General features: G+C 49.4%; 2 protein-coding genes across 16 annotated transcripts in view; one reads left to right on the forward strand and one right to left on the reverse strand.

The window, feature by feature from the left end:
• Positions 1-548: 548 nt before the first annotated feature.
• On the reverse strand, positions 549-14,270 carry STC2 (stanniocalcin 2). The gene is made up of 4 exons (XM_043887628.1): positions 14,120-14,270; positions 11,933-12,075; positions 9,267-9,478; positions 549-4,004 (listed from the first exon to the last, which is right to left on the reverse strand). Exons 1-4 carry the CDS (start codon positions 14,268-14,270, stop codon positions 3,602-3,604), a joined length of 909 nt encoding a protein of 302 aa, XP_043743563.1. The 3' UTR covers positions 549-3,601.
• LOC122683788 overlaps positions 13,075-26,596 on the forward strand; it is a 267,413-nt gene continuing 253,891 nt past the window's right edge. For 5 of the 15 annotated variants that reach the window (XR_006337815.1, XR_006337820.1, XR_006337814.1 and 2 more), the window contains exons 1-2: positions 14,804-15,863; positions 19,192-19,327. Coding sequence is in view for 3 of the 15 variants with exons in the window: in XM_043887629.1 (XP_043743564.1) it covers positions 25,832-25,951 (120 nt within the window). In the remaining 12 variants the exon portion in view is untranslated. Of the gene's footprint in view, positions 13,571-14,803; positions 15,864-19,191; positions 19,328-24,869; positions 25,952-26,596 lie in introns of those variants that run through there. The other 10 variants (XR_006337816.1, XR_006337813.1, XR_006337819.1 and 7 more) reach the window with 7 other exon arrangements.

Genomic DNA, 26,596 nt, shown 5'->3' on the forward strand with positions numbered 1-26,596 from the left:
TATTAAATTTTTTAAACTGACATAAGATTGATTTACAATGTTGTATTATCTTTTGCTGTATAGCAAAGTGACTCAATTATACACACACACACACACACATACACATATATTCTTTTTCATAGTATTTTCCATCACGGCTTATCATAGGATATTGAAAATAGTTCGCTGTGTTATACAGTAGGTCCTTGTTGCTTTTTCTTTTGGTTACACCATGTGGCTTTTGAGATCTTCTCCAACCAGGAATTGAACCTGGGCCACCACAGTGAAAGCCCAGAATCTTAACCACAAGGCCACCAGGGACGTCCTGGGGCCTTGTTTATCCATCCTATATGTAACAGTTTGCCTCTGTTAGGCCCAAGCTCCCAGCCCTCCCCCAGCCCCCTCCCCTTTGGCAGCCACACCTCTGTTCTCTTTGTCTGTGAGCCTGTTTCTGTTTCGTAGGTATCTGAACATCCAGCATTTTAAATGGACTCAAAGCCCACTGGCTCACAGCCATCCCCTTGGCCCATCCAAAGCTCTCTCAGACAAAAATGCTACTCAAGAGGAAGTCAGTTATTTAAAACCTTTATTAAGGCTTGGAGAAAGATAATGCAATGTGACAACGTACAGGTCCTGCTGCTTAAATCCATAACAGAAACAGATCTTATAACCCAGCCAGCCCACATGGTGCCGATGCTGAGATCACACGAGGGTTGCTCTTCCTTAGGAAATGGGCCCTGGAAGCGTTGTTTGGCCTTGTTGTTCTAAATGAAGCCTTTTCCTAAGTTCGAGCTGAAATTTCTGTGTGTGTGTCTGTGTGTGAAAGTACAGCTACAGCTCTGGGCTAGCATTTTCTATTTATTTAGTTTTGAGTGTCAGCATTTCACTCTACTAAGGCCTCTCACTTCAGAATAACAGGGCTATTTATTGATACAAAGGAGAGGTGTTCGGATCATCTTGTTAAGATGCAGGGCTCAAAATAAACATCATATCTTTATTTGGAAATCCACATCCTTCCTCAAAGGAAGGCTCAGGAGTAAATTTGTATGAAGTATGAAGCCCCAAGTGGAGGGTCTATTTTTAAGGACAACTTTGCTTACATTTTAGACTGTACAAATGCCTGAGTCCATGCTTACAGGAATTTGGATGTTCCTCAGTTTTGAGATAAAGAATCTCAGCAATAAATACTACTGTAGGCTTCAAAACATTAGGAACCAGAATGCAAGGATTTCTACCTGACTTTTGAGAAGAGACGAAGCAGTGCATGAAAAAATATACAACAGCGATCAATGAGGGGGTTCAGATCAACACAATAAGCGATTTTATGCCTCGGGGGAAAACACCGAGATAATAAATACAAATGACAATATTTACAACAGAAGCAACACGTGGGGCATCAGTAGCGAACATGTAAAACATTTACACTGAGGAAAATATAAAAGTGATGCCTTTCACCCACCCAGCCCAGAAGCGGGCGAACAAATGAGCAGCTGACCCAGCAACGCGACAGAATGTTATTGCTTCAGCTTTTGAGTGATGTAAGGAAAACAGTCCACGTGCTGTGTGGCTTCAGACAGCCATGGTTTACGTTCAGTTGCCATGGAAGAGTCTGACACACCGGTCCTTCTCTCTCCGAGGGCAGAGCCGGATCAAGTGCAACATTTCCTCTGTTTTCTGCAACTCCAGCTCTTTCTAGGTGCTTCTCCCAGCCTCTTGTACCCCTCCCCCCAACAGATGGTTTCTTTCCAACATGGATCGTGAAAGATTGGGAAAACGACGCTCTGGCACCCTGTCCTGGCAGCAGTGAGACTGGATTTAGGTTATATAAACACTAGCTGGGCTTTGGGTAAGGGCATTCTGTGGAACAAATCATTTTTGAGTAGATAAATTTAGCCTCTTTATCTCTGGCCTCAGGTTGCTTGGAGGGAGAGCTATGAGTTGACATAAATGGAGGATGCATACTTTTTTGCCCAGTCACTAGGACAGCAGTCAGCAAACTCAGGCCCAAGAGCCAAATCCAGTTGGGCGCTTGTTAAATAAAAATTTAATGGAGTGGAGCCAAGCCTATTTGTTATGTGTTGTCTGTGTATGTTTCTGCTTTCAGGCAACAAAGGCTGAGTTGAGTAGCTGCAACAAAAACCATACAACCTGCCAAGCTGAAAATAGTGTATTCACTATCTGGGCCTTTACAGACAAGGTTTGCTGACCCCTGTTCTAGAAGGACCTGGCCCAGAACATCCATCCATTCCTTGCAATACTGGGGCTCCTATTTGAGTACTGGCTGCAAGAAAGGATAAGCTTTGTCAGGAAAGAGAAGAAAAGGCCTATCTCTGAGACCTCTTCAGTAACCACAAGACACCGGTTGCCAATGCTTTCTGTTCTAATCTTTCTCTGTTCTCAGTTCTGTCTCTCCTCCCTGCTTTTCTTTGTCTACTCTGACTCCTTTTCTCATTGCTAAATTTTCATTCTGGATCTGGGAAATCTTGTCCCCCAGTGATGTGCAGCAGTCTCCTCCATTTACATAAAAGGTCGGCGTTCCCTGGTGAAAATTAGAGTAGTCCTTCTGGGTTCCCCTTTTCCAGCCTCTAGCATGGACAGGCCAGCTTTCCAACTCGGCCCAATGGAACCCAGGGTCCGCCCTGGCTGAGGGTCAAGGCGAGGTACTGAAAGGCAAAGGGAACTCTGTCAAATGCACTCCTGGGTGCATTTTTTTCCAGGGTGGGCTTTGCGCTAGTGGCAATGAGCCCATGTCAGGCAGTCAGACATAAAGCTACATCACTTTTTGATTACTTAAAAAATAGCACTTAAAAAAAAAAATTCAGCCCCAAAGATGGGTTGCTTTTTGCTTTCTTTTGAGCTGGTTTTAATGACCCAGTTGCTTGTTTGAAAGCTATTTATTTAGACGACAGATACGGAGATGTAACTGGATAAATAAAAAAAGTGAAATTGAGGCTCGAAGCAGTGGTTAAAATACAAACACACAGGGGCCACTCCCTGCAGCAGGGTCCCCCAGACAGAACAATGGCTCAGAAATTACACTTAGAATCCTCGCCACCCCCACAACCCCCTGCCCCATCCCAAGTTACTCCAAACCTCAAGGTCCCATGCAAGAAACTGGATTTCTGTTTGGCACCAGGCACCCACACGGCCCTGCCCCTGCTCCACCCTTCTGATTCCCAGCGAGGTTTGCACACGCACTCCTGCGCGGGAATCCAGCTGCGCTCCGCTAGGACCGCACAGAAGCTAGGGGCCGGGGGCCCAGCACCAAGCACTCAGTCTGGCCCCCGGGGGTCACCCCGCCCCTCTCGTCACCCCCCACGGCAAAGGGAGCCGCAAGCCACAGCCCAGGGTCTCCGCGGATGGGAAGAAGGCAAAGTTGCGAGGAGGGTGACCTCCCGTTGGGACGTGTGGGTGCGGGACACACCAGGCACCACCGGCCCTCGCTGCTGCCCAGGGGGCCTCCGCCTCACCTGTTCATGCCGCTAACATACACCTAAGTCCGCACTCCCCATCACATCCTGCGAGTGATAGCCCCCCTCTTTAATGGCAAATGTTTTGGAATGTCCAGAGAGAAGAAAATGGACGGCGTGGAGGAAAAGATTTCCCGGCCGGGCCTTTCGTTTCACCTCCGGATATCGGAATACTCAGACTGTTCATCCTCCCACTCGCTGCTTCCAGAAGTTCCCTGGGCCCCGGGGCCGGCCGCTCTGCCCCGGGCGTGGGCGTTGGGGTGGCTCTTGCTACCTCGCTCACCCTTGGCACCTCGGCCGGTCTCCCGACTGCTGGGCTCCGCGAGGTGGTGCCCCATTTCCGCGGGGTGGCCCCTGGAGAGCTTGGCCCTGTCGCCCTGGAGCTGGCGCTCGGGCGGCGCCGTGGGGGGTCTCTGGATGGCCGAGGTGCAGAAACTCAGGATGGAGCACAGGCTTCCCCAGCTCTGCTCACACTGAGCCTGGACGCTGTGGGTGATGGCCTCCTTCACCTCCTCCCCACAGGTCAGCAGCAGGTTCACTAGGTCCACGTAGGGTCTGGGGATTGAGAGAGAGACCGGGGCTGGAGAAGGCCTCCTGGGGGCTGCGGAGGGCAGGACCCACACGAGGGGAGAGACCTGGCCGATGCTTCACTTGGGTTTGGTTTGGCAAAAGATGTTCCTGGAATTACTGCTAGTCTTTACCTGGATTCTGTGGAGTACTGGGCTGCCTGCCAGGCACTGGAGGGAACTGGAGCCTGGGAGAGGGAGCCCGCCACAAGAAAAAGGGCCCCTGACAATACATAGGTGTCTGTGCTAGAAGCCTGGAAACCCTGAGGAGTGAGGCACACAGCTGTGGGAATGGGGCGGGCCTGCCCGTTTCTGCTGTGCTCCGTGTCTCTGACTCTTTGTGATTCCCATGGACTGCAGACCGCCAGGCTCCTCTGTCCATGGGGATTCTCCAGGCAAAAATACTGGAGTGGGTTGCCATGCCCTCCTCCAGGGGATCTTCCCAACCCAGGGACCAAACCCAGGTCTCCCACTTTGCAGGAGGATTCTTTACTGTCTGAGCCAGCAGGGAAGTCCCCCGGCCTGTTTAGGGTGTGCTAGCTAGGAGGATTTTAGCAGGAGGGGAAATGGGTCTTGGAGCCAGTGGAATATTACTTACGCAAATAGTGAAGGGCCTTAAATACTAAACTGAGGAGGCTTTATGGCAGGGAAGCGAGACTGGCTGGTTTTGCACTGGGTGTCCTTCTCCTTGATAAGCCTAATCTAAGTGACACTCCCAAAAATCAACTTTCCCCCTGTGTGTATTTGCCCCTGGTTTGGGCTCATGATAATGAAGGGTGTTTGGGGAAGTTTCTGGATGCATTCTCCTTTGTATCTGGAGGCGTCTGGAGCAGGTGAAGGGCGGGGCTGGGGTGTAGATTCCAACCAAGATTTCCCTTCCTTGGTGGCAGAGGCTGAGGTGGGGGAGTGGCTGTCTGAACAGCTCTATTCTTTGGGTCTGGGCTACCCCACAAAGGGAGGTGAGGGCTGGTCTGGCAGAGAGGGGCCTCTGTGCTTGGGAGGAGAGCCAGCTGTCTGTGAAATATGCATGCTTGGTTCCCAGGGGGAGGACCAGTTGCTCAGGCCATCTTTAGGAAAAGTGCTGAAGGAGGAATGACTACGTACCTTCCTCCTGGGGGGTGAGATGTGTGCAGAAAGCTGGAGCAGTGTGCCTATTTTGGGGCCCATCTGGCAAAAGGTGCCCCCTGCAATGGGATCTCCTGGCCAACTCACCAAGCCTTTCTTAGATCTCACTGGACTCTTAAAATCCCCAAGGTGTGGAGGGGTATGGCATGTTCCAGATGGCTAACAAGCTTTCTTAAGCAGCTCTCACTGGCAGAATTTCTGGGTCTATCTGACCATGCAATGGGCCATCCCCTTGGGCAGGAAATCAGTCTGGCACGTAAGATCACTTATAAGAACAAGACTTTTTTCCCTCCGTGAGCCTGCACCATGGGAGGCTGCGCTATAGTCCATTTGAATCTTTTCTCTGTGTGTTGGCAGTTGTTGCCTAGCAGGAAGAGCAGATTGTTTTAAGACTTGTGAAGCAGTTTGCTGCCATTTTTATGAATTAGTCCTCAAGTTGTAATTGAGTGAACTTCCCTCATTTCATAGCTAGAAGAGCAGAGACATGGTGGGGGAGAAAGTGGCTTTTGGAAGCTTCTGGGCTGAGAAGGCCTGGGGCTGGGCTGAGAGTGGAGAGGAGGAATGTTCCGGCTGACAGAGATCAAGCTGCCTTTTAAGGCTTACTTGATGCCTTTGGAGTCGGAGAGTCTGGGCTCAGCTGATGAGCAGGGTGCTGAAAGTCTTGAAGACAGGCCCCTAACCGTGACAAGGACAGTGATGACCCAAGTTGACTTCAGCTAAGAGAGGGGGGGCGTGGACACACGAGGGAAGTGCTCTATGCGTGTCTGTTTCCTTCCATCTTTTGAAAACTAGCAACTGGCAGCCTCAGGGATAAGTTTACTGAGTGTCTGCTAGAGCACCATTGGGATTTTAGCACCTGAGCCTGCCTACCACCTCCTGCGGCTAGATAAGCAGATCACGGAGACTAAGCATCTGTCTTTTGGGGATGCTTTTTTCCAAGTTTCTTTCCCCAGAGTAAGGAGAGGAAGGGCCCTCCTAGGAATCCACGGACTGCCTCTTGGCCTCCTTCAGCAGGGCATCCTGCCTGCCAGACGAGCTTGCTGAATCCCAAGGCGGATCCCAGAAGGCTGGACTACCCCACGCTCTTTTCTGCCCTTGGCGCTCTCTGCCGAGGAGAAAGCTGTGAACCATGGGGAGGGGTGTGTTCATCTAAGCTGTGTTTCAAGCTGGCATGGTGCCTTCTCAGGCTGCTAGCTCAGCCCGTGTCTAATGACAAAGCCCAGCTCTCTCCACTGGGCGTCAGCAAGGCTAAAGGGTTTTTAAAAACACTTGGAGGGGGATGTGCCTGGAGGCTGCCAGCACCCAGTGACAGGGTGTCTGACGGCCAGGCGGGTGATAGGGAGAAAGTGGGAGGGAAGGGGCGAGGGGAGCAGAGTGTGTGAAGGAAGTCACTAACCGAATGTGAGCATTTTAGGGGTTAAGGGAAGGTCAGGTTGAGGGATGGGGATGATATGGATTCTAGGATGACTATGATTTCCTTCTCTCTAGAGGGAAGAGCAAATTCAGTTTTCATTTTCTTATCTGTGGCCAAGGTCATACATTCTTACATGGCCTTCTTGATATTGGGGACTGATGGGATTTTTGGTGCCCAAATCAGTTAAGATAGTTAAGAAAAACTAAAAAAAAAATTCAGTTCAGCTTTAAATACTAGTTGACAGAGTGTGCAGTTGCAGCTTCAGAAGGGAAGGCAGTGGGATTTTGTGGGGAGCTTGAATTGCTGGCTTAGCAAGAGAAATTGCATGTAGCCACATTGAGTATTTAAGAAAAAGGTCCAGGTTTGCTTTTGGGGTAGACCACCTGCATTTCCAGGGCAGGGTGGGGTGGGGGCTATGTGGGCTCTAAGTGATGCACGGAGCCTTTTGGAAGTAAGGGTCCCATGGACGATGTTTCCATGGAGGAGACAAAAGACAGCCATAGTGCTTTCTGTCTTCTTAAATGCAAAGGTGGGGTGGGGGGGCAAAACCCCTCAAAACCTTCAGTTTTCCCAAAGAAGACTTTTCTCCAAAGAAACAAAAGTCTTCTTGGCTCCAGGAATGTGTTACAGAATTAAAAACTAGGGGCCCGTCACCCATTTTTGAGGCCAACAAACTATCTCTGATGGAGGAGAGTAAGTCGAAGACAAATGAACTTCATGCGTTTCTCAGCAATGGAGTGTCTGCCTCTTGCAGGGCCACCTTGAAGGAAGGAAACTTCAGTGTTCTGCTTGTGTAACAGGACTGTTTTTGAAAAAAGGGGAAAAAGTCCTGCTGCATTTGGGGACCAATGAGCCTTTAGTTGGTCTAGTGGGGAGAATGGAGGCCAGGACAAGGAGGTTTGAGGTCCATTCCTGACAACTGGCTTCAGAATCACCAATTCCCAAGTTGGAAATTAGGAATTGAACCTCAGAGCAAGATCTTTAACTTCTTAGCTTCACTTTCTTTGTTGCACGGGGTTAGTATTCTCTTGCTTGTAGCACTGTTGGGAAAGGTAAATGAGATTATCTAGGCCAAGTCCCTGGCCAAGGGCCTGGTGCACTCAGAAAATGAGAGTTATTGTTATTGCTATTGTTGTTGATGCAATTGTTGGTTTGATTCTTTACAGAAATTTGGAAGAATAGAAAATATTTTATTGGGCATTAGTATAACTCAGGCTTCCTAGGTGGTGTTGGTGGTAAAGAATTCGATTGCCAATGAAGGACATACAAGAGATGTGGGTTCGATCCCTAGGTCAGGAAAATCCCCTAGAGTAGGAAATGGCAACCTGCTCCAGTATTCTTGCCTGGAAAATCCATGACAGAGGAGCCTGGTGGGCTACAATCCATTGGGTCACAAAGACTCAGACATGACTGAGTGACTGAGAACACAGTGTAACTCAAGGCAAAGGCAACATCACTTTGCTCCTGGCAAGAGCTGCCTATAGAGATTCATGGTGAATCTAATAATTTTAACACAGTACCAGGGATGTTGCAAGGTACCTAGAGCCTTATAACCAAGTGGAAAGTGACAGGTGATGGTTGCTCTTCTCTGTGGTCTAAGTGGTGTGGGTGGGATGGGGAGTGGCCTGTTTAGTGACATAGTTGAGGGAGGCTATGGCACGAACTAAGGAGTAAGGGTTGATAAAATTGTACTGATTTGGCCCAGTGAGTCACTGGGCAAAGACTAACAGTGCAGTAACTTGTACTGGGCTGCTTAGCTAGTACCTTGCTTTCTGCCCTGAGGTGCCCAAGGAAGGAGCCATTGTAACTGTCATGGGTTACGGTGTTAGGAGCCAACTATGCTTTCATCTGCTTTACTACTCTGCAAAAGTTTAGGATCCTGTAGGGATGTTTTTAAAGGAAGATGGCCTGGGTTTATGATTGAATTACAAGTCTTCCAAAGAGTATGTTCCTATCCCCTCATTTTGGCATAAAGGTGTTTAGCTGATTAAAGTTTTTATCATTTGTTTTGCATTTTCTCTGGGAGGGCATGAATGTTGAAGGTGAATTGGACATTCTAAGGGAAAGCAGAGCTTATGGAGACAAGGGAAAAAGCTATTGGTATTTAAGAGTATAAGTCCTGGAGCTGGACTGCAGGCTCCTCATCATTGTCTGTGTGACCTTCACCACAGTGAATCTCAGTTTTTTCATCTGTAAAATGGAGATGAAAATGGTACCTAGCTCATGGTGCTGTCATGAAGATCAAGTGAAAAATTCATATGAAGCCTTAGCACAATGCCTGGCACTCAGTACATACTCAGTATATATTACCAGCCCTTGGCCATATGCTGGGGCACCTACATGGCAACTCGGAACACTCAGGACTGTTGGGGTCCTGGCTGACGGAAAGGCGAAAGGTATTCCTGAATTCCACATGTTTCACGCTCAGTGAAATAGATTTCCTGTTGCTATTGCTTAGGATTTTGAAACTGATGGTGGAAATTTCTTTTGCTTTTCCTGAAGGCCAGCCGGAAAGGGACTCTGAGGGGAGTCAGTGCAGCTTTCTGTGGTAAACCACAACCTCCCCATTTAATAGGAGAGTTCAGCCTCTACTAGTCAACCCATCAAACTGAAGAAGACTGTCTCTGGACCGCAGCAGACCTCTCCTCCCTCCGTCCACGTTGCAGCATCACCCCAGCCCGCCCCCGCCCCACCCCACAGGGCAGCACTCACTCATGCAGCAGCAAGTCCTTGAAGTGAATCATTTCCACCATCACCTGGATGTTCTCCTGTGCTGCAGAGCACAGATCGTGCTTGAGGTAGCATTCCCGCTGTAGCTGGAACACCATCTCCTTGATGGCTGGACACTTCCGGCTTATGCAGCTGAATCTGTGCCGCAGAGCATGGGCCTTACACTTCAGGGCATCTTTGATGAACGACTTGCCCTGAGAGGGGAAGGGACGGGGAGGGAGAGAGGGATGGAAGAGACCAGTCCTTATTACACGCTTTGACATTCTGAGCCTTGTTGGGCTTACATGGGGTTTTTCTGACAACCGAACCTCACGGCCCCATCCAGACGGACATCCTTGCAGGAGAGAGGCTGAGGCTACATCAGGAGGTCTGTCCACAGTGATGTGAGACCTCTGCCTTCGGTCCCAAAGGATGTTACCTGGGAGACTGACATGGTTGCTTCCTTCCTCCCAAACGCCTCTACTAGCCTCCCTCGTCCTGGGGCTCCCGTGGCCCTCTGTCCTCAAGGAAGCCCAGTGTTGACTGTATGGTGGCAACATTTCTGAAATTTTCTGAGGGAAATTTGGGCAAGCATAAGCCCAGAGCTCCTTGGCGGTGTGTGGCAAGAATTTTTCCCAGGTGCCTTCATGTCCAGATCTCGCATCTTTCCTGCTCCTTCTAGTGATGTCAAGGTCGGGTGTGAGCTGGGCCTGCCTTTCCTGCGTCAGTGCCTCCCGCCGACCCCAACCCGTACTCTCTCTCTCCTCCTCCTAGCCTTTAAGGAGGAGCATTCTTTTCCTTTTTGAAAGCAATTTGACTCCTTTAAACTGTTAGGATTACTGCCTCTAAAAGGCCCGCCTGGCACACTGCCCGCCAGCATCTGGAGCCTGAACTGCCCGGCTGACGGCCCCTCCCCCTCACCCCAGGCCTCCGAGTGGCGAAGGCAGCCAGGCATACATCTGGCCTGCAGTTCTCTTTCCTGGCAACCCCGCGAGATTGTTCTCATCCTAGAGAGGAGACAGCTGTTGGGGGTGTGGAGGCGAGCCCCGGCCGTTGGCTTCCTTATCAACCTCGCGGGGCACAGAGGCACCGTGGGATACCCATCCAGGGATCCTCACACCCCATCTTCTATAGAAGTGAGCTGTCATTGGAGAGGTCACCCCTGTTTTTTAGACAGGCCTGGAAGTAACGGAGTTGAGAAAGTAAATGGGTTTAGGTTGGAATTGGGACGCTGGCCAGCACGTTTATTTCAGTCCTCTTCTGTAGAAGCAGCTGAAAGGTCTACAGATAGAGTCTGATCACTAAAAAGCCACCTCATGGTGATTCCCTTTCCTCTGACGCGCCAGTGGGAGCCAAATAGGATGGAGGATAGGGCGTGCCGGTTGATTAAGTAGTTATGGGCTGAGACCTGACTTGAAAGGGATGCTTCTAACTTGAGAACATACTCCTGTTGGTTGAGGAAAAAAAGGAAGATGAATGTATGTGAGGGCTGCAGCAATCTGTTCTCAGTATTCTTCCCTGACATCCTGTGGGATTGCCCTGAAATACACATCTTTCCTCCGGATTTCCTATTACGTTTCCTAATTCCAGTTAATCCAGAAGGGATGCTTTATTAGGGCATCTCAAGGAGTTCAAACACTTTCCTCCTCTTTCCTTCCTGGTTCCCCCTGCTGGCACCCCACATCCTCTGCAGGGGAGGCTGCCAGCCCTGTCGCATCCCTTCCTGGTTCCCAGGCGTTGCCTTGTCAGGCTGTCTGCAGGATGTCAGCGCATGGTAACTGGTGATGTTCATAAGTCACACCTCAACTGTTGGCCTCATCCAAACAGTCGTGGCTCTCCCATGAAACGACAACAGGGTACTTCACAGTGCAGATACAGGCTGGGGAGGACACGAAGGAGATGAGCCTGATGCTCCGCTCCACCTGAAATGTGTTCGAACGGTGTGCACTGGAGCGGTAAGGTTACTTGTTGGGTTCTTTTCCTACCCATGCAGCATCTAGGCTTTTACCCTGGGGACCGTGGGATAAGTGAAGTGGGTCAGGCCCTGACTATATTTGTTATATAGAGCGGGACTCACTCAGGGTTCCAACTTTTCAGGTTGGGAGAGGAGGATCTGCTACTTAGGAGGAAGAAACACCTGCTCTCTGGAGGCCCTGATTTATCCATGCTGCCTGCCCACATGTCCTCTAGGAGATGATGAATTTCTACAAATTTCAAGTCTGTTTTATTCTTGCCTATTAGGTGCAAATAGCTTTTGGCATGTTTAATTGGAGTCCCTGACCTTCCCTGCCCTACCCCCAGCCTAATGCTATGGTCCTTGCAGACTGGGTTCTGGGTAGCCAGACTGTATGTGCCTTATTATTTATTATGAGTTTTCTCTGCTAAGAATCCTCAAACAATTGTTCAGCTTGGTCTCCATCCCACTCTGTGTGTGCACACACAGGTGAAGGGTGGAGGAAGACTTGGCCGATATGACAGGTCCAGAAAGCTGAACCCCAGGAGTGGAGTGGGGAGTCCCTGGCACCCTGCTGCATACCTGGAAGGTCTCTGGCAAGCACAAAAACCCACCATGACGATCAGCTAGGAAACTGTTAACAGGTTTTTCCAGTGAACGTTTCAGTCATGCTCTGCTAACCCAAAACATTCTTGGTGCTCAATATGGTTTTTACCTGGGCATCAAATTTTCCAGCGTTGTGCAGAAAAGTCATGCAAATTCCATGTAAGCCCCGAATCTCACAAGAGTTGTTCTCGAAACATTCAAACACGCCACACCCCACATCGCCAGCGCTGACCAAACAGTGCTGGATTTCCGCTAAAATGAGAATTACATACAATCATATACAAAATTCCTTGCCATGCTGGGGAATGCAGAGAGATGCCGGTGGAAATAAAAGTAATGACTAAAAGGAAAATTAAGAAAGAGTGTTAGAAATGACTGTTTCAGGATCCAAAAACCAAGGAAAGAAAATTTCATCACTTAATCTACTTATGAAGATAACTAGTATTTGTAATATTTGTAAAAATTAGCCAGACCTACATTACAAAAGTCACAAGAGAAGTTAGGTCAGAACACTCCATTTTTTCATCCTTCTCATCTTATTAAAGTATTTGTGGGAATACTTAGTTTGACAGCTGCAGATATTTCAGCTTTCTAAACCCACTGACAAAAATAAAATTTCAACCCATTAGCTTGGTCTTTCCTGTCTGTCCTTCATCAATGAAATACTCTTCTGTACTTGGATGAAGCTGCTGCTATTAAATCACGGCCATTTCCTTCCTGACCCCCAAATGAGAGCGTCCAAAAAGCAGTTTCAATTTAGCTTTATGATTCAACACCTAAAAATCAAAACAAAATTCCTATTAAGGCAGCGCCTCCAAACCATTCGCATTAAAAATACCAGGCTAGGGAAACTGCGGTTTGCTTGCAAGCAGGCTCAGGAGTCGAGTCAGATAGGGGTTAGTCTGCAGAAACGCAACCTTTGCAGTTCGAGGTTCCTTTTTAATAGCGATCTGGGGTGAGATGTCGCTTAATTCCCTAGACTTCTCGCGACCCGGGTGTCCGCTGCCCTTCTCCGTAGAATGTGGCCCTAATTCGTCTCTCTGAAAGGACAGGCTGAGAGGGAGTTAACTGTCAGGCTGCAAAGCCGCTCTCCCTTCCCTCCCCCTACCCAATTCCCTGACTTAAACCAACCACAAAATTACATCAGAAGAGTATATTTTGGAAGAAGGGCGGGTCGGAGGAGATAATCCGCATTCAGATTAAATCTGCCGAGAGAAAGAGGGGAGTGCATTTGTTGAGGGTCACCAACTAGCGAAAATCACGTTTGATTCTCAGGGAAAGCTCTGGGAGGGGGAAAGGTGGGTGAGATTCCTAGGACGAGCGGGGCGCGAGCCGGGGGTGCTGGCATCCGCCTACGGAGGTGGAGGACTCCGGGACGGTCCCATGCGCGGCCCCGGCGCGCCGGCCAGGAGCGCGCAGGGCCGCGGTTCACTCGCTCCCGGCGCCCCTAATGGGCACTCGTGCATTCCTGCTCGTGCGGTGAGCGCACGCACGGCACCGCCGGGTTCGCAGGCCCCCTTAATAAAGGGAGGGCCGTGAAGAGCGAAGAAGCGCTAGGCAGATTTTCTTCCTCTCCCGGGGGCTGGGAAAAGGGCCAGCCCCGTGCCCGGCACGCCTGGTTGTGCTTGGCAACTCGGGGATAAGCGGAGAGCCGGTCGAGCAGCTGCCGCGCACGGTTCGGGCCGTGTCACCATTTCTTCTCTTGCTGACCTGCCCTGGAGCCAGGGACGGAGGCAGCACCGCAGAGGTACGCTTTACTCCACCCACCCCTGCCTCTTCCGAAAGGAATGCCCCACAAGGGGGAAAGTTCGCCGTGCCATTGGTCTCGCCTACAAAGTTCTTGGATGTCGGGCATCTTTTGAGGAGGGGGAGAAGCAGTCCTGCCGCGGCCGGCCGGCTGGGAAGAGAACTTCTTCGGTTCAGGGCGCAGCCCGGTAGCGGGGACGCTCCGTGCCGCCTGCAAGCCGGTTAGGATGGAGCAGGGAGGTTTGAACCGGTCCGGGGACGCTGAAGCTGGCATTGGCCGCGTCATGCGGTGCTTCATTTACCCTCGATCACGGGAGGACAGCAACAAGTCCTGACCCAGCCATTTCATCACCCGGCCAGCACGTGCGGATTCCGGGCGCGCGGAGCCCGGTGTGGACCTCGCGCTTTCCTCTTCACGCCCCGCTCCACCCCAAGAGTTTGACTGGCCCAGGGTGGGCGCCCAGTTCTGGGCGAAGCGCCCGGGGAGCGCTGCGTTGGTGCGGGATGTCTTCTCCCAGCAGTTCCCCGCCGCCGGGGCGCACGCGCTTACCTGTGTTCTGCAAGGACAGACGGCCTTTCTGCTGGGAGCCCCTGTCTTGGGGACCTTCGGGGGGGTTGGTGGCGTCGGTCCCTCGAGCTGGATCGAAGGTAACCAGCACCAAAGCCAGGGTCACGAACTGGCCCAGCCGCTCGGCACACATGGTTCTTGGTGTAAATCTCCAGCCCGGAGACCTGGATTCTTTGTGCTGCCCTCCGCCTCTTCCTCCTCCTTCGCCGCTTCCCCCCCTCCTCCCACTCTTCCTCCCGGCTCGCCTTTTCCCTCCTCGCGGCCGCGGCTCGGATAGAGGTTACCCAGCGCCCTCCCGTAGCTCTCCGGAGAGCATGTGACCAGGCCGTTAGCAGCGCCGCGAGTGCCGGGCAATGGCAGGGACGGTGCCTCAAATATCCCTGGAAGCTCTGGTGTCACTTGAATGAAGGAGTCGAGCAGGTGTTGTCCCGGCGGCTGGACCAATCCGAGACCCCCGCCCGTTTGACAACACGGCTGGGAGGCGGGGCCTGCGCCCAACTACTACTGGAGGAAGCCGAGCGCCGCTGGGAGCGCCCGACAAAGTTGCCGACCTGGCGGTGGCCACGCTTTTGCGTGCGTGTGTGTGTGTGAGAGAGCGCGGCCGGAGATACATGCGCGTGTGCGGGTGCTCCAAGGCAATGGCCGAACGGACTTAACTAAAAGCGAATCCTAGCTCCGGTTGCAGCTAAAGAAAGGCGAGAGGGGATGGTCTGCGCTGGGACAGCGTCCCCCGTCCCCTCCAGCCCCCTCGGGCTCCTGGCTCGCATCACACCCGCAACGGGCTGGCAAAGTTTCCTCTTTCTGCCTTTTGTAATTTAGTTAAGATTCCCAGCCCCAAGGCTTTGACAGATTGGAGAAGTTTCCTGGACACAGTGGTGCTGGGGGCAAGCTGGGCACAGATGGGAATTCCTGGCGGTGTGATGCTTTGCATTAAAAACAAAAAATCCTCCAAACTATTTTAAGATAGGAGCAGAAGCACTAGATACAGGACTCCGCTTGAGCGGTTGCCCCATCTTCCTCTTTTCGCCCCGCCGTGGTGGGCCTTGCCACACGTTAGGTGCCAGATTCTTGCCCCTCCCTCAATCCAGACGGATTCTGGGTTGGGCTGCAGGGATCCAGGTGAGAGACTGGACTTGCATCATTTACAGGCGGGTGGCAGGGAGGCCCAGGCAGCCCTGAGTCAGCCCGCGGCGGAGCATCGCGTGCCCCAGAGGCTGGAGCTTGAAAGGCAACTTTACGCGTCTCCAAACATACTCTTCCATTTTCCCAAAGCGCTACTCGCCGCCGCGTTCTGTGTTCCCTTTACTCTTCATTCATCGGATGGTAAAGGTCAAAAAAAAAAAAAAAAAAATTCTCCCCAAACCCTAAAAACAGAACCCGAGGAAATTCTCTCCATCTCTTCTCCTTTCTTGCTCGAGCTCCCTCCCCAAGCACGGCCGGTGCTGGGTTGCCCTCGACTGCTTTCTCGCCCCGGCTTGCGGAAGCAGGGAGAAAGTTGGGCGCCGCTCGGAGCGCCTCTTCCCCCGCTGTGTGTGTACGTGTGCACGCTCACGTCTCCCCCGCGCCGAGGCCGGGGACAGGAACTGCTCCGGGCACCGTCAGTCCGACGGCGCAGCTCTGGGGGCTCGTGGGGCAGGGGGAGGGCGGGGACGCGAGCGCCGCGCCGCTCACCCGGGTCGCCTAGCTTTCGCCCCTCCCCCGCCGTCTCCACCCTCCTGCAGAACAGGTGAGCTTGGGTACCAGCTCCAACCCCCCACCCCCGCCTCGCTCCCAGCCCGCGCCCTCTGCGGTAATGCGCCCCGGAGGTTTCATCACCCACTGCCCGCGGCGACGCGGCGCTGGGTCTCCGCGGCGGGGCGCACCGAGCGCCTCGTTGGGGCAGCCTTGTGACACAGTTGGGGGAGGGGGTGCGGAGACGCTGGGGCCAGGTCGTCCTCTGTCAACCGTTCGGCTTCCCAAGCTCCCCTCCCGAGGTCCCGGATGCAGGAGGGCGTTAGGAACCGGGATGGGGGCAGGGTGGGCACCAGTGGCTGCGGCTGTCCAGTGTCCAGCGGCCCAGAGGTGGGAGGAATGATAGGAGGGGGTGGGAAAGGCACCTTCGAGTAGGCCCTCCCAGGGGTTGCAGCGCCTGGGAGCTAGCTGCTGTCCACCATCCCCACCCGATTCAGAACTCCAGGAAAGGATCACTTTGAATGTCTGAGTTTGTGTCGCGACAAAGAACTGACCACTCATGCCCGTGATTCCAATAACAATTACATCTTACAGCCTCAAGAGTTTGAGGGAAGGAGGTGGGGTACAAGTCCATTATATTAATAATAGGTGGTGCGCACTTCCCACTCTGCTTTTGTTTGGGTATTTATTTCCTTTATTGGTTTATGAAACACCATCTCCTGTAGATTCTTAAGAGACAAAACATAACAAAAAACCAACGGCAGTCTGGCCTCCCACGAAGTCCATAAGCCTTTGAATTTCCTGGGTAGGATTTCTTTCCTTGGAGAGCCTCTTTTGTAGGTGAGAATATGAGTAATATTGGCATTAAAAAGGGCATCTGATTTCTTGGCTCTTTGAGCAACGGAAACAGGAGAGGTCTAGTGGGTGGGAGCAAGCCCACCTTTGTGGGATGCAGTCACTCTGAGTCTTCTTGTTAGAAGGCTGGGCCGCCACCTGGAGCAGGGGCCAGGCAGATGCAGGTCTCTGCCTCCCAGAGCTGGGGCACAGCCTTTTGCCACCACAAGGCCCTGGGACTGCCCTCAGAGGACCTGCATAATAGAAAAATTCATCTTGAAGCTGTTTGCTCCAGTTTCACAGGGGACATGTGTGTCTGCTACCTGAGCCACCTGCCCCTTTTAGAACTAAAAAAAAAAAAAGCGGTGGTTGGATTTGAGGTATAGCAAGTACAGTTACCAGTTCTTAAGAGTTATATGTTCGGACCACTTGGCCAGAGCCAGGCATTCTCTGGATGTCTGGCTGAGACCATTCCATCAGGGCTGAGAAAATTCTGCAGAAGCAGGAGGCAGTGTACTGGGATTACCAGTCGAGGCCACGGGCCTGGGGTCAGAGTAGGGAGAAGAGCTCAGGCTGGTGACTGTGCTGTGATCTTCCCTTTCTCCTCTAGCCTTAGAACTCAGGCCTGGTTTGGCAGCCTGTGGCTGGTCACAGTAGGGAGTAGGTAAGGGGTAGTAATAATGATAGTATTATTATTACTGTAAAGGAAACATGAATGGGGAACAGACACTGGACCATGCATTGTGCTTGCAGATTTGATCTCTCACTAGATGGGAATTGAGACTTTGGAGATGTAAGGACAGTCCAGCTGGTATTGCCCTGAGACTCAGCAAGGGTTCTTGGCTGGATGGGCCCTCCTTCTCAGTTTAAGACCCAACTGGCAGTGGGAAGGAGGAGGCAGGCTCCCTTCGTGACATCTGGGGGCTTCTGTGGTTAATGCGTGGAACCCGTTTTCCTCTCTCACTCCAATTCGCCAATTAAATCCAAACAGTGAGTGGGTTACTTCGGGTCTGAGTTTGAAAGGGGAGAGGATACTAACAAGTGGAACAGGAACAGAGGGTATCGTAGGAGGGAGGACCAACAGGGATAAATGACCAGAGGGGACGTCATGCGTTTCATATGAGGAATAGGAGCTGCCCAGTTTGGTATTCAAATGCAAGATAAACCTGTCAAGGGCGTTTGGGGCCTTGTTGCAGGGCCTTTGTGAACAAATCTGTGCTCACCAGAGAAGATTTTGTTATTTCATCCTGGTGGCATTTAAGGATGAAACTCCAGGATGCTCTCAGACTAGATTCCCTTTTGGAGTTAGGAAAAGGTCAGCAGCCCAGAGCTGACACTGTGAAGGGTGAGAGGAATGGTAAATAATTAGTTGGAATCTTGATGTGGATTGCTATGCCTAGAAGGATGTTCTTGCTTGGGTGTGAGCAGGTGGTGCCTTGGAGGATGGGAAGTTGTTGAATGATGAGGCGGTGTTGTGTAGGTTCATGTTAATACTTGGTGGCTGGTCCAGGCTTTCTGAGTTCTAAAGCCAGAGTGGAAAACGTGGCTTCCACGTGTGGAGCTCCTCCTCCTGCAAGCCACGCCCCCTTGGGGGCCGACTGTCTGGACTGATGGCACCACCTTATGGTCAGAGAGGGAACTGCCTGTCCAAATAGTGGACTCTCCTCTTCCAGACTCAGACCTGATACTAGGTCTTCCACCTTCTCCTCAATTTCCCTAGTAAATAAGTTAATACAGAGTTAGACAGTCTCCTCCTTGCAACCACATGCTTCAGTCACCCCATCAACGAAATCTCATTCAAACCTCTTGCTGTTCCTTCCCCATCCTTTGATGTGAGCCTCAAATGTATTCTCATCAGGACTCCTTTGTATCATGTCTCTATGAGGAAACATGGCAAAAAAGGTGCCCACGTGATACTGGCCAGACAGAATAACAATAAAATGCTGCTATCAGCCTCCCAAATAAGTGGAGGGCTCTCCCTAAAAAGTCTCTATCTTTCCCTTTGTTTTCTTTCATTAAACCAGTTGTTTCATTAAGTGGAATCCAAGAGAAGGGAGTCTGTATCATCCATCTTTGAGTCTGTGTATTTGTGTTACAACGAAATTGCTCTCTACTCATTTTCACAGTAAATGTCCGGGGCCTCAATAACATTATGAGTTAAGAAGACTTTTGTGGGGCTGCTCTGGAAACCTCATCATCATTTATAGTATTGTTTATTGGAGGAAAAACCATTCCTAGTTCCCAAAATAACCAACTCCCAAAGGTTTGGAGTACACCACTTTTGTGAATTGGACATTTCCTCTATGCCATAGATTAATAGTCAAAACATAGTTGTGGATTGACTGGAAACAAAAGATGAATGAGGATTTAAAAAAACTCCAAGAGAATAATAACACTGTCTCCTCACTGTAAAGAATCAAAAGCCGTATCATCAGGCGTCCGATCATGGTCTAAATTTTGTTTGTGCCTTGCTCTGAAGCCTGCATGGTATTCCGCTTGGCATCTCTGTTTTCCTAGGGTAATGATTTTTGCTTCCTCACTGTGTGCAGACAAAACTCCAGGAGGAACTGTCCCGGGCCAGGATCTGCCTGATCTCTACAGGGAGGCTCCTGGGGCCCCGAGCGGAGCCGCTCTGGCCTTGGAGCACTGTGGCGCTTTCTCTCTGATGGGTTTGGTCCGAAAACTGTGAGTAAATGAAGAGCTGTTGTTGCTTTTTTGCGTGTGTGTGTGGGGGGCAATTTTCTAGTGAGCCAGATTTTGAAAATCTTCATGAAATGATCAAATCTGTTAATGTGATTTAACCAGGAGTGTGCCATCAGGGTCCATGGAACTAAATTTTCATTTTTGAATTTTTTTTTTTCTGAGGAGTTCTAACTATTTGTAAAGGTTAATATTTCATAATTTTGGTCCTTTTTTAAAAGAAATCTTGCCAAGATCGAAGAGAACATTTACTTTTTAAACAAAAACAGAATAAAACCCGTTCTATCTTGAATGTCCCATGTGGGACCATTGGGGCCATTTATAAATCTAAGACTTTGTGGAATCTGATTTTTGTTATATCTTGAAACACTTTTCGTTTTATCATCCTTGGAATTATTTTATCATTACCCATCAATTATTACCAATTATACTAAAAAATACTAAAATAATAAGAAAATGAAAGAATGATGGCATCACCATCCAGAAAGATGATGCAATAGAGAAATAAATCATCATGATTGCATCACCCTTCAGTTTTCTTATTACATTGCTTAGAGTATTACATCATCTTTCAAGAAAGTTTAAAAGAGGATAGAAGATACCATCTTTGTAGTTTTATTATTACTGCTTTCATTGCAGGCCATTGAGAATAGAGAATTTTTTATTGCCTGCATAAAATGGCGAAGAGAAGAAAAGTGACAAAAGAAAATGCTTTTACAGTAGTTAGACAAATCGGAAGAGACAATAGCGATGTTGACGCTAATGGTAATAGAAAAAATCACTTTGTACGCAAACTCATAGACTCTGAATTTTACCATACAATGATCTAGATGAGTTTTCTCACACTCCAGAATTGATGAATAAACAATATATTTTTGAGGACAAAGAGAAAATATGATATTTTCGTCCAGTTAGTCGTTCAACAAGAATGATTTCATCACCCAGTATTTTGCAACAAGAACTGGGACCATCCTGTTTTGCTCGAAGAAGCAGGAACCAAAGTTCTTTTACCTTTTGTGGTGTTTTTTTAACAAAATTTTCTTGATACAGTTTGAAGGGGACAAATGACAAAATCAGGTGTGTTTGCAAAAGTGATCCAAAGAATACTCTTACCAGTGTTTATAAATGTAAAAATGAAAATGCTTTGCAATTATGGAGAAAGATGACCATCTTCTCTTTAGCAGATTTATGACCCATCAGAGGTTTCAAAAGTACTAGTTTTATAATGCAAGAAGAACAAGAAATGGTAATAAATTAGAACTTATTGGAGAATTACTTGAAATATGGAATTAGTATTTGTGAGATGGATCCGCCCCAGGTTCACATTTGACAGCTCATGAATAGTTAGTTGCGTGTAGAGAATATTTCTCATTTTGAGTTTATATACCTTCAAAGTCAGGAGAATAGGGAATGAAAATGTGCTATATTTAAATGATTGAACGAATTTTGTAGTAAAAATTTAAAAACTACCCTTTTATTATTACTTCTGTAAATTACTCAGAAAAATAAAAAGATTTCATTGGACCAAATGATGATGACAACTTTTTCTTGCTGTACATACAGCAGGACCTGAGGTTACATACATAGAATATTAAAAAAAAAAAAGTCAAATAAACTCCTTCAGGGAAGCAGGAGCCAGTGTAGAAGACTCCGTCCATCTGTCCATTCTCAGCCCTTCCCCCACCCCACTTTCCTTAAAGCTTACCTTTGAGGATTAATGACTGTTTTACAGCAGGGCGCTTTGAATGAAAGACATTGTCATATAGCCTCTCCGTTTATTCTCCCCTTTAGTGGAACTCTATTTCTCAAAATTCAGTGGGGATAAGAATCGCTGTACATGACATGAAATGTGGATACTGTATTTTAGTGTATGGTAGGTAGGATTTTTAAGGTTCATTTAGACCATTCAAGAACTTTTACTTTGAAGACTTTAGAACCCACCTGCCTTAGTCCACTGACGTGGCTGTAACAGAATACCATTGTCTGGGTGGCTTAAATAACAATTTTATTTTGTCCTGCTTGTACGGCTTGCATGGTTCTTAGTTCCCTGATAAGGGATTGAAATTGTGCCCTTGGCAGTGAAAGTGCAGAGTCCTGACCACTGGACTACCAGGGAATTCCCACAGATATTTATTTTTCATAGTTCTGGAAGCTGGAAGCCTGAGATCAGAGCGCCAGCTTGGTTGGGTTCTTGGTGGAGGCCTGCTTCCTTGATTATACATAAAAAGAGGGAGAGAGAGGCTGAGAGAGAGCTCCATGTTTATAAGGGCATTCATCCCATCATGAGGGTCTCAACCTCATAAACTATCTAACCCTAATTACCTCCTAGAGACCCCACATCCAAGTCCCATCACACTGGGGGTTAGGCTTTCAACTTAGGAATTCAGGGAGGACACAGACATTCAGTCTATAGCACTAAGCCACTCTGACATTGGTTCATTCAGTAAACTCTCGCGTGTGGCTGTGTTTTAGACCTGGTGTTACTCACCGGGCAGGAAGGAAGAGCTAAACCCAGGCACTGCCCTTCTGGCTTCCCTGGGGACTCAGATGGTAAAGAATCTGCCTGCGCTGTGGGAGACCTGGGTTCGATCCCTGGGCTGGGAAGATCCACTGGAGAAGGGAATGGCAGCCCACTCCAGTATTCTTGCCTGGAGAATCCCATGGACAGAGGAGCCTGGTGTGCTACTATTCATGGGGTTGCAGAGTCAGACACGACTGAGTGACTGTCACGACTGCCCTTATAGCAGCATCAATCTAGAGAGGAGGAAGCAATAATTTTTCCAGCACTCTGTGGTCAGAATTACCATGGAGGTGAGGTCAGGGTGTCCTGGGAACCAAGAGAATGGTTGCCTTCAACCATTGACACCTCAGTGGTTGACACCTTACGAAAGGTATCAAAGATGAACATTACTAATTTTTTACATTCACTTAAAAAACAGGAATTAAAGAGGAGAATGGTTAGGAGGCATTTGGAGGGTGGAAACAGGAAGAAACAGCCTCCCAGGCGGCAGGGCCAACATATGCAGAGGCCCAGAGGAGTGAGAGAGAGCAGGCAGGATGGGGAGCTGGGTGGTCTGGTGTGGCCAGGCAGGATGGTGTTTGTGGAGGAGGGGACTCGGCTGGACACCGACTGGGTTTAGACCCTGAGGGCCGATTGTTCTGTCCTCATCTGCAAGTAACAGAAAACCCTGAGCAAAAACCTTATTACTCCCCATTCCAGAAAGTGGACTGGAGACGGAAACGTCCGCAGGGGGAACACACTGTGAGGTCAGGTGGCGAGTGTAGAGGTGATTTTGAGAAGCTTGTTGGGGACAGACGGACAGGATAACCAGCTTTTGCGCTGGAGGGGTAGGTGGGAACAATGGGGGCAGCTTAGGCCTCTCTGTGCCCGCTCTCTTTACCTGCCCTGTGCCCCCCCTTCCACTCCCCACCCCCATCTCCCGGTCAGTGCTGTCACTGCCTTTCTGAGGGTGTGTGTGTGTGTGTGAGTGAGTGAGTGAGTCGCTCAGTCGTATCCAACTCTGTGTCCACTAGGCTTGTAGCCCACTCGGCTCCTCTGTCCGTGGAATTCTCCAGGCAAGAGTATTGGAGTGGGTTACCATTCCCTTCTCCAAAGGATCTTCCTGACCCAGGGATTGAACCCAGGTCTCCTGTATTGCAGGTGGATTCTTTTACTGTCTGAGCACAAAAACCCAGGAGTAATCTTCCATGTGAAAACGAGTAATTTTCTCCTTCCCTTTGCATGCCTCTGTATGGAACTTATCATCAATTCATGTTTCTGACTCCAAAATACCTGTCAGTTCTGCTCACCTCTCTATGTGTCTCCCATCCAAGCCTCAGTCATCCCTGTCTTGTCCTACTGCGGAGCTGACCATCTGCTCTCTTGATTCTACTTATGCTCACCAACACTCTATCTAGTCCTAATTCTCTGCACTGTAGCCAGACTGATAAAATAAAACAAAACAAGTAGCCAACAAAAATAAACCCCGAACCCGATCCTATCACTCTGTTGCATAACTCCAGAGGCCTCCTTAAAATCCAGGTCACACTCCTGACCGTGGACTGGAAGGCCTGGTAAGATCTGGCTCTGCTGGTTTTGCAGACCTCAGGGGACTCACTCCCTCAATCGCTTCCTTCCAGCACCTTGTTTTTATGCTACTATTAGGCCAAGCTCTCTCCTGCATTAGGGCCTTCATACAGGCTGTTCCTGTAAATTAGAGGCCTTGATCAGTTATTGCACTGTTGCCTTATTTTCATTGTTTGCTGTCTTACTCTTTCTCCCACCCAAAATATATTACAAGGGTCCTGAAGGAGAGGGTATTTTCCAGCAAGTTCAATGTCCAGTCCCCAGCACCAACTACCCCGACTCACAGCAGATTGTGTGTGTGTGTGTATGTTTGTGTGTGTGGTTGTTGCGTGATGAAATGCCTCCTGATTCCATTAGCAGAACTAGGACTTCCAGGGGGAAACCCAGTTTGGGGGAAAGACGGTGGCTATAAAGGGTTAGTGGGTCATCAAGGTGCGATATGCAATGCACAATTCGACAGCATCCTCCTATTCTTCTGCATTTCATAGTTCAGCCAGGACCCTGATTCCATACTGCTTTATGCTGAAATAATTTCTAGGTTAAAAGTACTCTCATATACAGGGCCCCTTTAAACCTCCCTACAACCTTGGGAGGAAGTAGCATTGTTATTCCTTTATAGATGAAATCCTCAAACTCAGAGATTCTTATCCAAAAATCACATATAGCTGCAAGGGTTCATGTCCAGATTTAAATGTGGGTATTTAGATTCCTAGATCTTTGTATTTTATTGTTGTTCTGAATTCATAATCTATTTCTCCATCCCCAGCAGTGACAATAAGGCATGTAGATCATATTGCAGAATATTTTCATTTTGATGATGAGCAAAGTGAACTTAGCTTGATGGCCAGAGGAATCCAGTGGCCATGTATGTGCATATATGTATGTGTATTTTTTCTCCCTAAGACCTTAAAACCTTGAGAGAGACAGAAGAACTAGGAAAAGAGAAAAACAAAGAGAAGAGAAAAACAAAGAGAAAAGTAAAAGAAAGTCTTCAGAAGAAAGAAATGAACAACAACTAAGATAAGATTATAATCTAAAAGAAAGTCACAGAATGTGTTTTAGACTCTTCTTGTTCTTTGGCTAGGTTACAAGCAAAAAGATGTGGATAACAAGATAAGCTAGACATACAAAACTAAAGCAAGAGGGCTGCTAATTGACAAGAAAAGAGCCCCCATGTATATGTGTGTGGAGGTGGCCGAGGGAGGGAGAGGCAGACCAGAAGGGGATGCTCTGCAAGCAGCCTGGGTTCATTGTTACCAGCCATGTGACGTTCACTGCAGGCTGGCAGGTGTTTAGGAGAGACAGAAAAGAGGACGGTGCTGGGCCCTTGACATTAGTTACAGACGGTGGAGAAGAAGACGGGAAAGGAGAGCTAATCTGTGGTGTGGAGGTTGGGGCAGCTTCTCGGGGGTGGGGATTTAGATGCTGCGAACTTCAGATCTTAGCCTTGATGCTAATTTGCTGTCTTCTCAGCTCGGTTACTTAGGCTCCCTGTGCTTCATTCTGCTCAACCTCAGTTTCAGGATAACACTGTGTGCTTCATAGGCTGCGGTAGGATTAAATGAGACGGTGTCAAAGGCCTTGCTTGGCGCTTGTTTTCCCTGGTTTCTCCCCTGGTGATCAAAGCTAGTGGTGGGGGCTGTGGCAACTCTCTGACCCACATCCGGGTGTGATTAAGAACCACGACCTTCTGTTGCTTGGGACACTATCAGATCCTCAGAAGGCAGGGAACAGAGTTGGTGAGCTACCCCCACTCCTGCCTTGATTGATAGAGAGATTGGGGTGGGTTTCATCTGGGGGCTGCTGTGTAGGTAGCACCTGGATCCATTTATATTCGCAGGTTACTCTGTGCCGTTACTTAGCAAATTTGCTTTTTCAAAATGCCTTAATGGACCGCTATAGTAAAAAGAGAAAAATCTTTTCATTCGTATGTGTGTGTCGTCCAAATGATATTTTTAGAGATTTATTTTTGTGTGTTCACGATGTTCTTGAATAATGTTTCCACAAGTACGGTCAAAGATAAAACACGCAGTGCACAAAATCTGGCCGTGCATATTTTAGCGTGCGACTGTCTTTTGACCAGCCCTGGGCTCCGTGTCCCCGAGCTCTGCACTGACCGTGCTTCCTTAGGGGTCTTGTGTGAGCTGGCTGGCTGGGGCCAAGCTGGTCCTCGTCCAGCGCCACCCCTTCCCCTTTTCCACCCGCAGCGGGGCTCTCTGTCTGGACTCGTGGAGGCCAGGCTTTTGAGTCTCAGTCATCTATCCAACAGATATCTGGTGAACACCTTCCTGTGCCGGGGACTGGGCTGGACTTTGTGGTGGCTCGCTTGGTGAAGAATCCGCCTGCAGTAGCAGGAGACCCAGGCTCGGTCCCTGGGTGGGGAAGGTCCCCTGGAGAAGGGCATGGCAACCCACTCTTGCCTGGAGAATCCCATGGACCGAGGAGCCTGGCCGGCTGCACAGAGTTGGGTACAGCTGAAGCCACTGGTCACAAGCACACATGTGGCGAACGAGATGGGCGAGGTAGCTCGACACAAAGTCCTGGGAAAATAAGAGCGTCCGAGGGCCTGTGTCAGCAAGCGTGGTCTGGGAAGGCCGCCCTGAATAGGGATCATTTCTAGACAAATCTGAATGACATGAAAAAGCCTGCTGTCTCAAGACTGAGGGGGGCTGCTTCCAGGCAGAAGCACAGTATTAAGTACAGAGGCCGTGAGGTTGGAATTAAGCTTGACTTGTTCAAAGAACTGAAAGACGGTTGGTGTGGCCAGGGTCTAGGGAGTGATGTGGAAAGTGGAAGTAGGGGAGGAGTTTAAGGCCGATGGCTCAGGGCAAGAAGTCTGGATGTCTTGGCTTGGCTTGCTAGAGACGAAATGCCATAGACGGGGCCACTTGAACGGCAGACATCTCTTCTCTCATGGTTCTGGAGGCTGGGAGGCCTGAGGTCGGGGCGCCAGCTCGGCTGGGTTCTGGTGAGGGCCCTCTTCCTGGCTTGCAGATGGCGGTCTTCTTGCTGGGTTTTCACAGAGTGGAGAGAGAAAGAGGGAAGCTCTCGGGTCTTTTCTTTAAGGACATTAATCCCATCATGGGGTGCTTCACTCTCGTGACCTCATCTAACCCAATTCTCTCTCAAAGGTCCCACCTCTAAAACCTTTACACCAAGGGGTTAGG

The sequence above is a fragment of the Cervus elaphus genome, chromosome 25, assembly GCF_910594005.1.
Source record: "Cervus elaphus chromosome 25, mCerEla1.1, whole genome shotgun sequence".
In the NCBI taxonomy this organism is placed as follows: domain Eukaryota; kingdom Metazoa; phylum Chordata; class Mammalia; order Artiodactyla; family Cervidae; genus Cervus; species Cervus elaphus.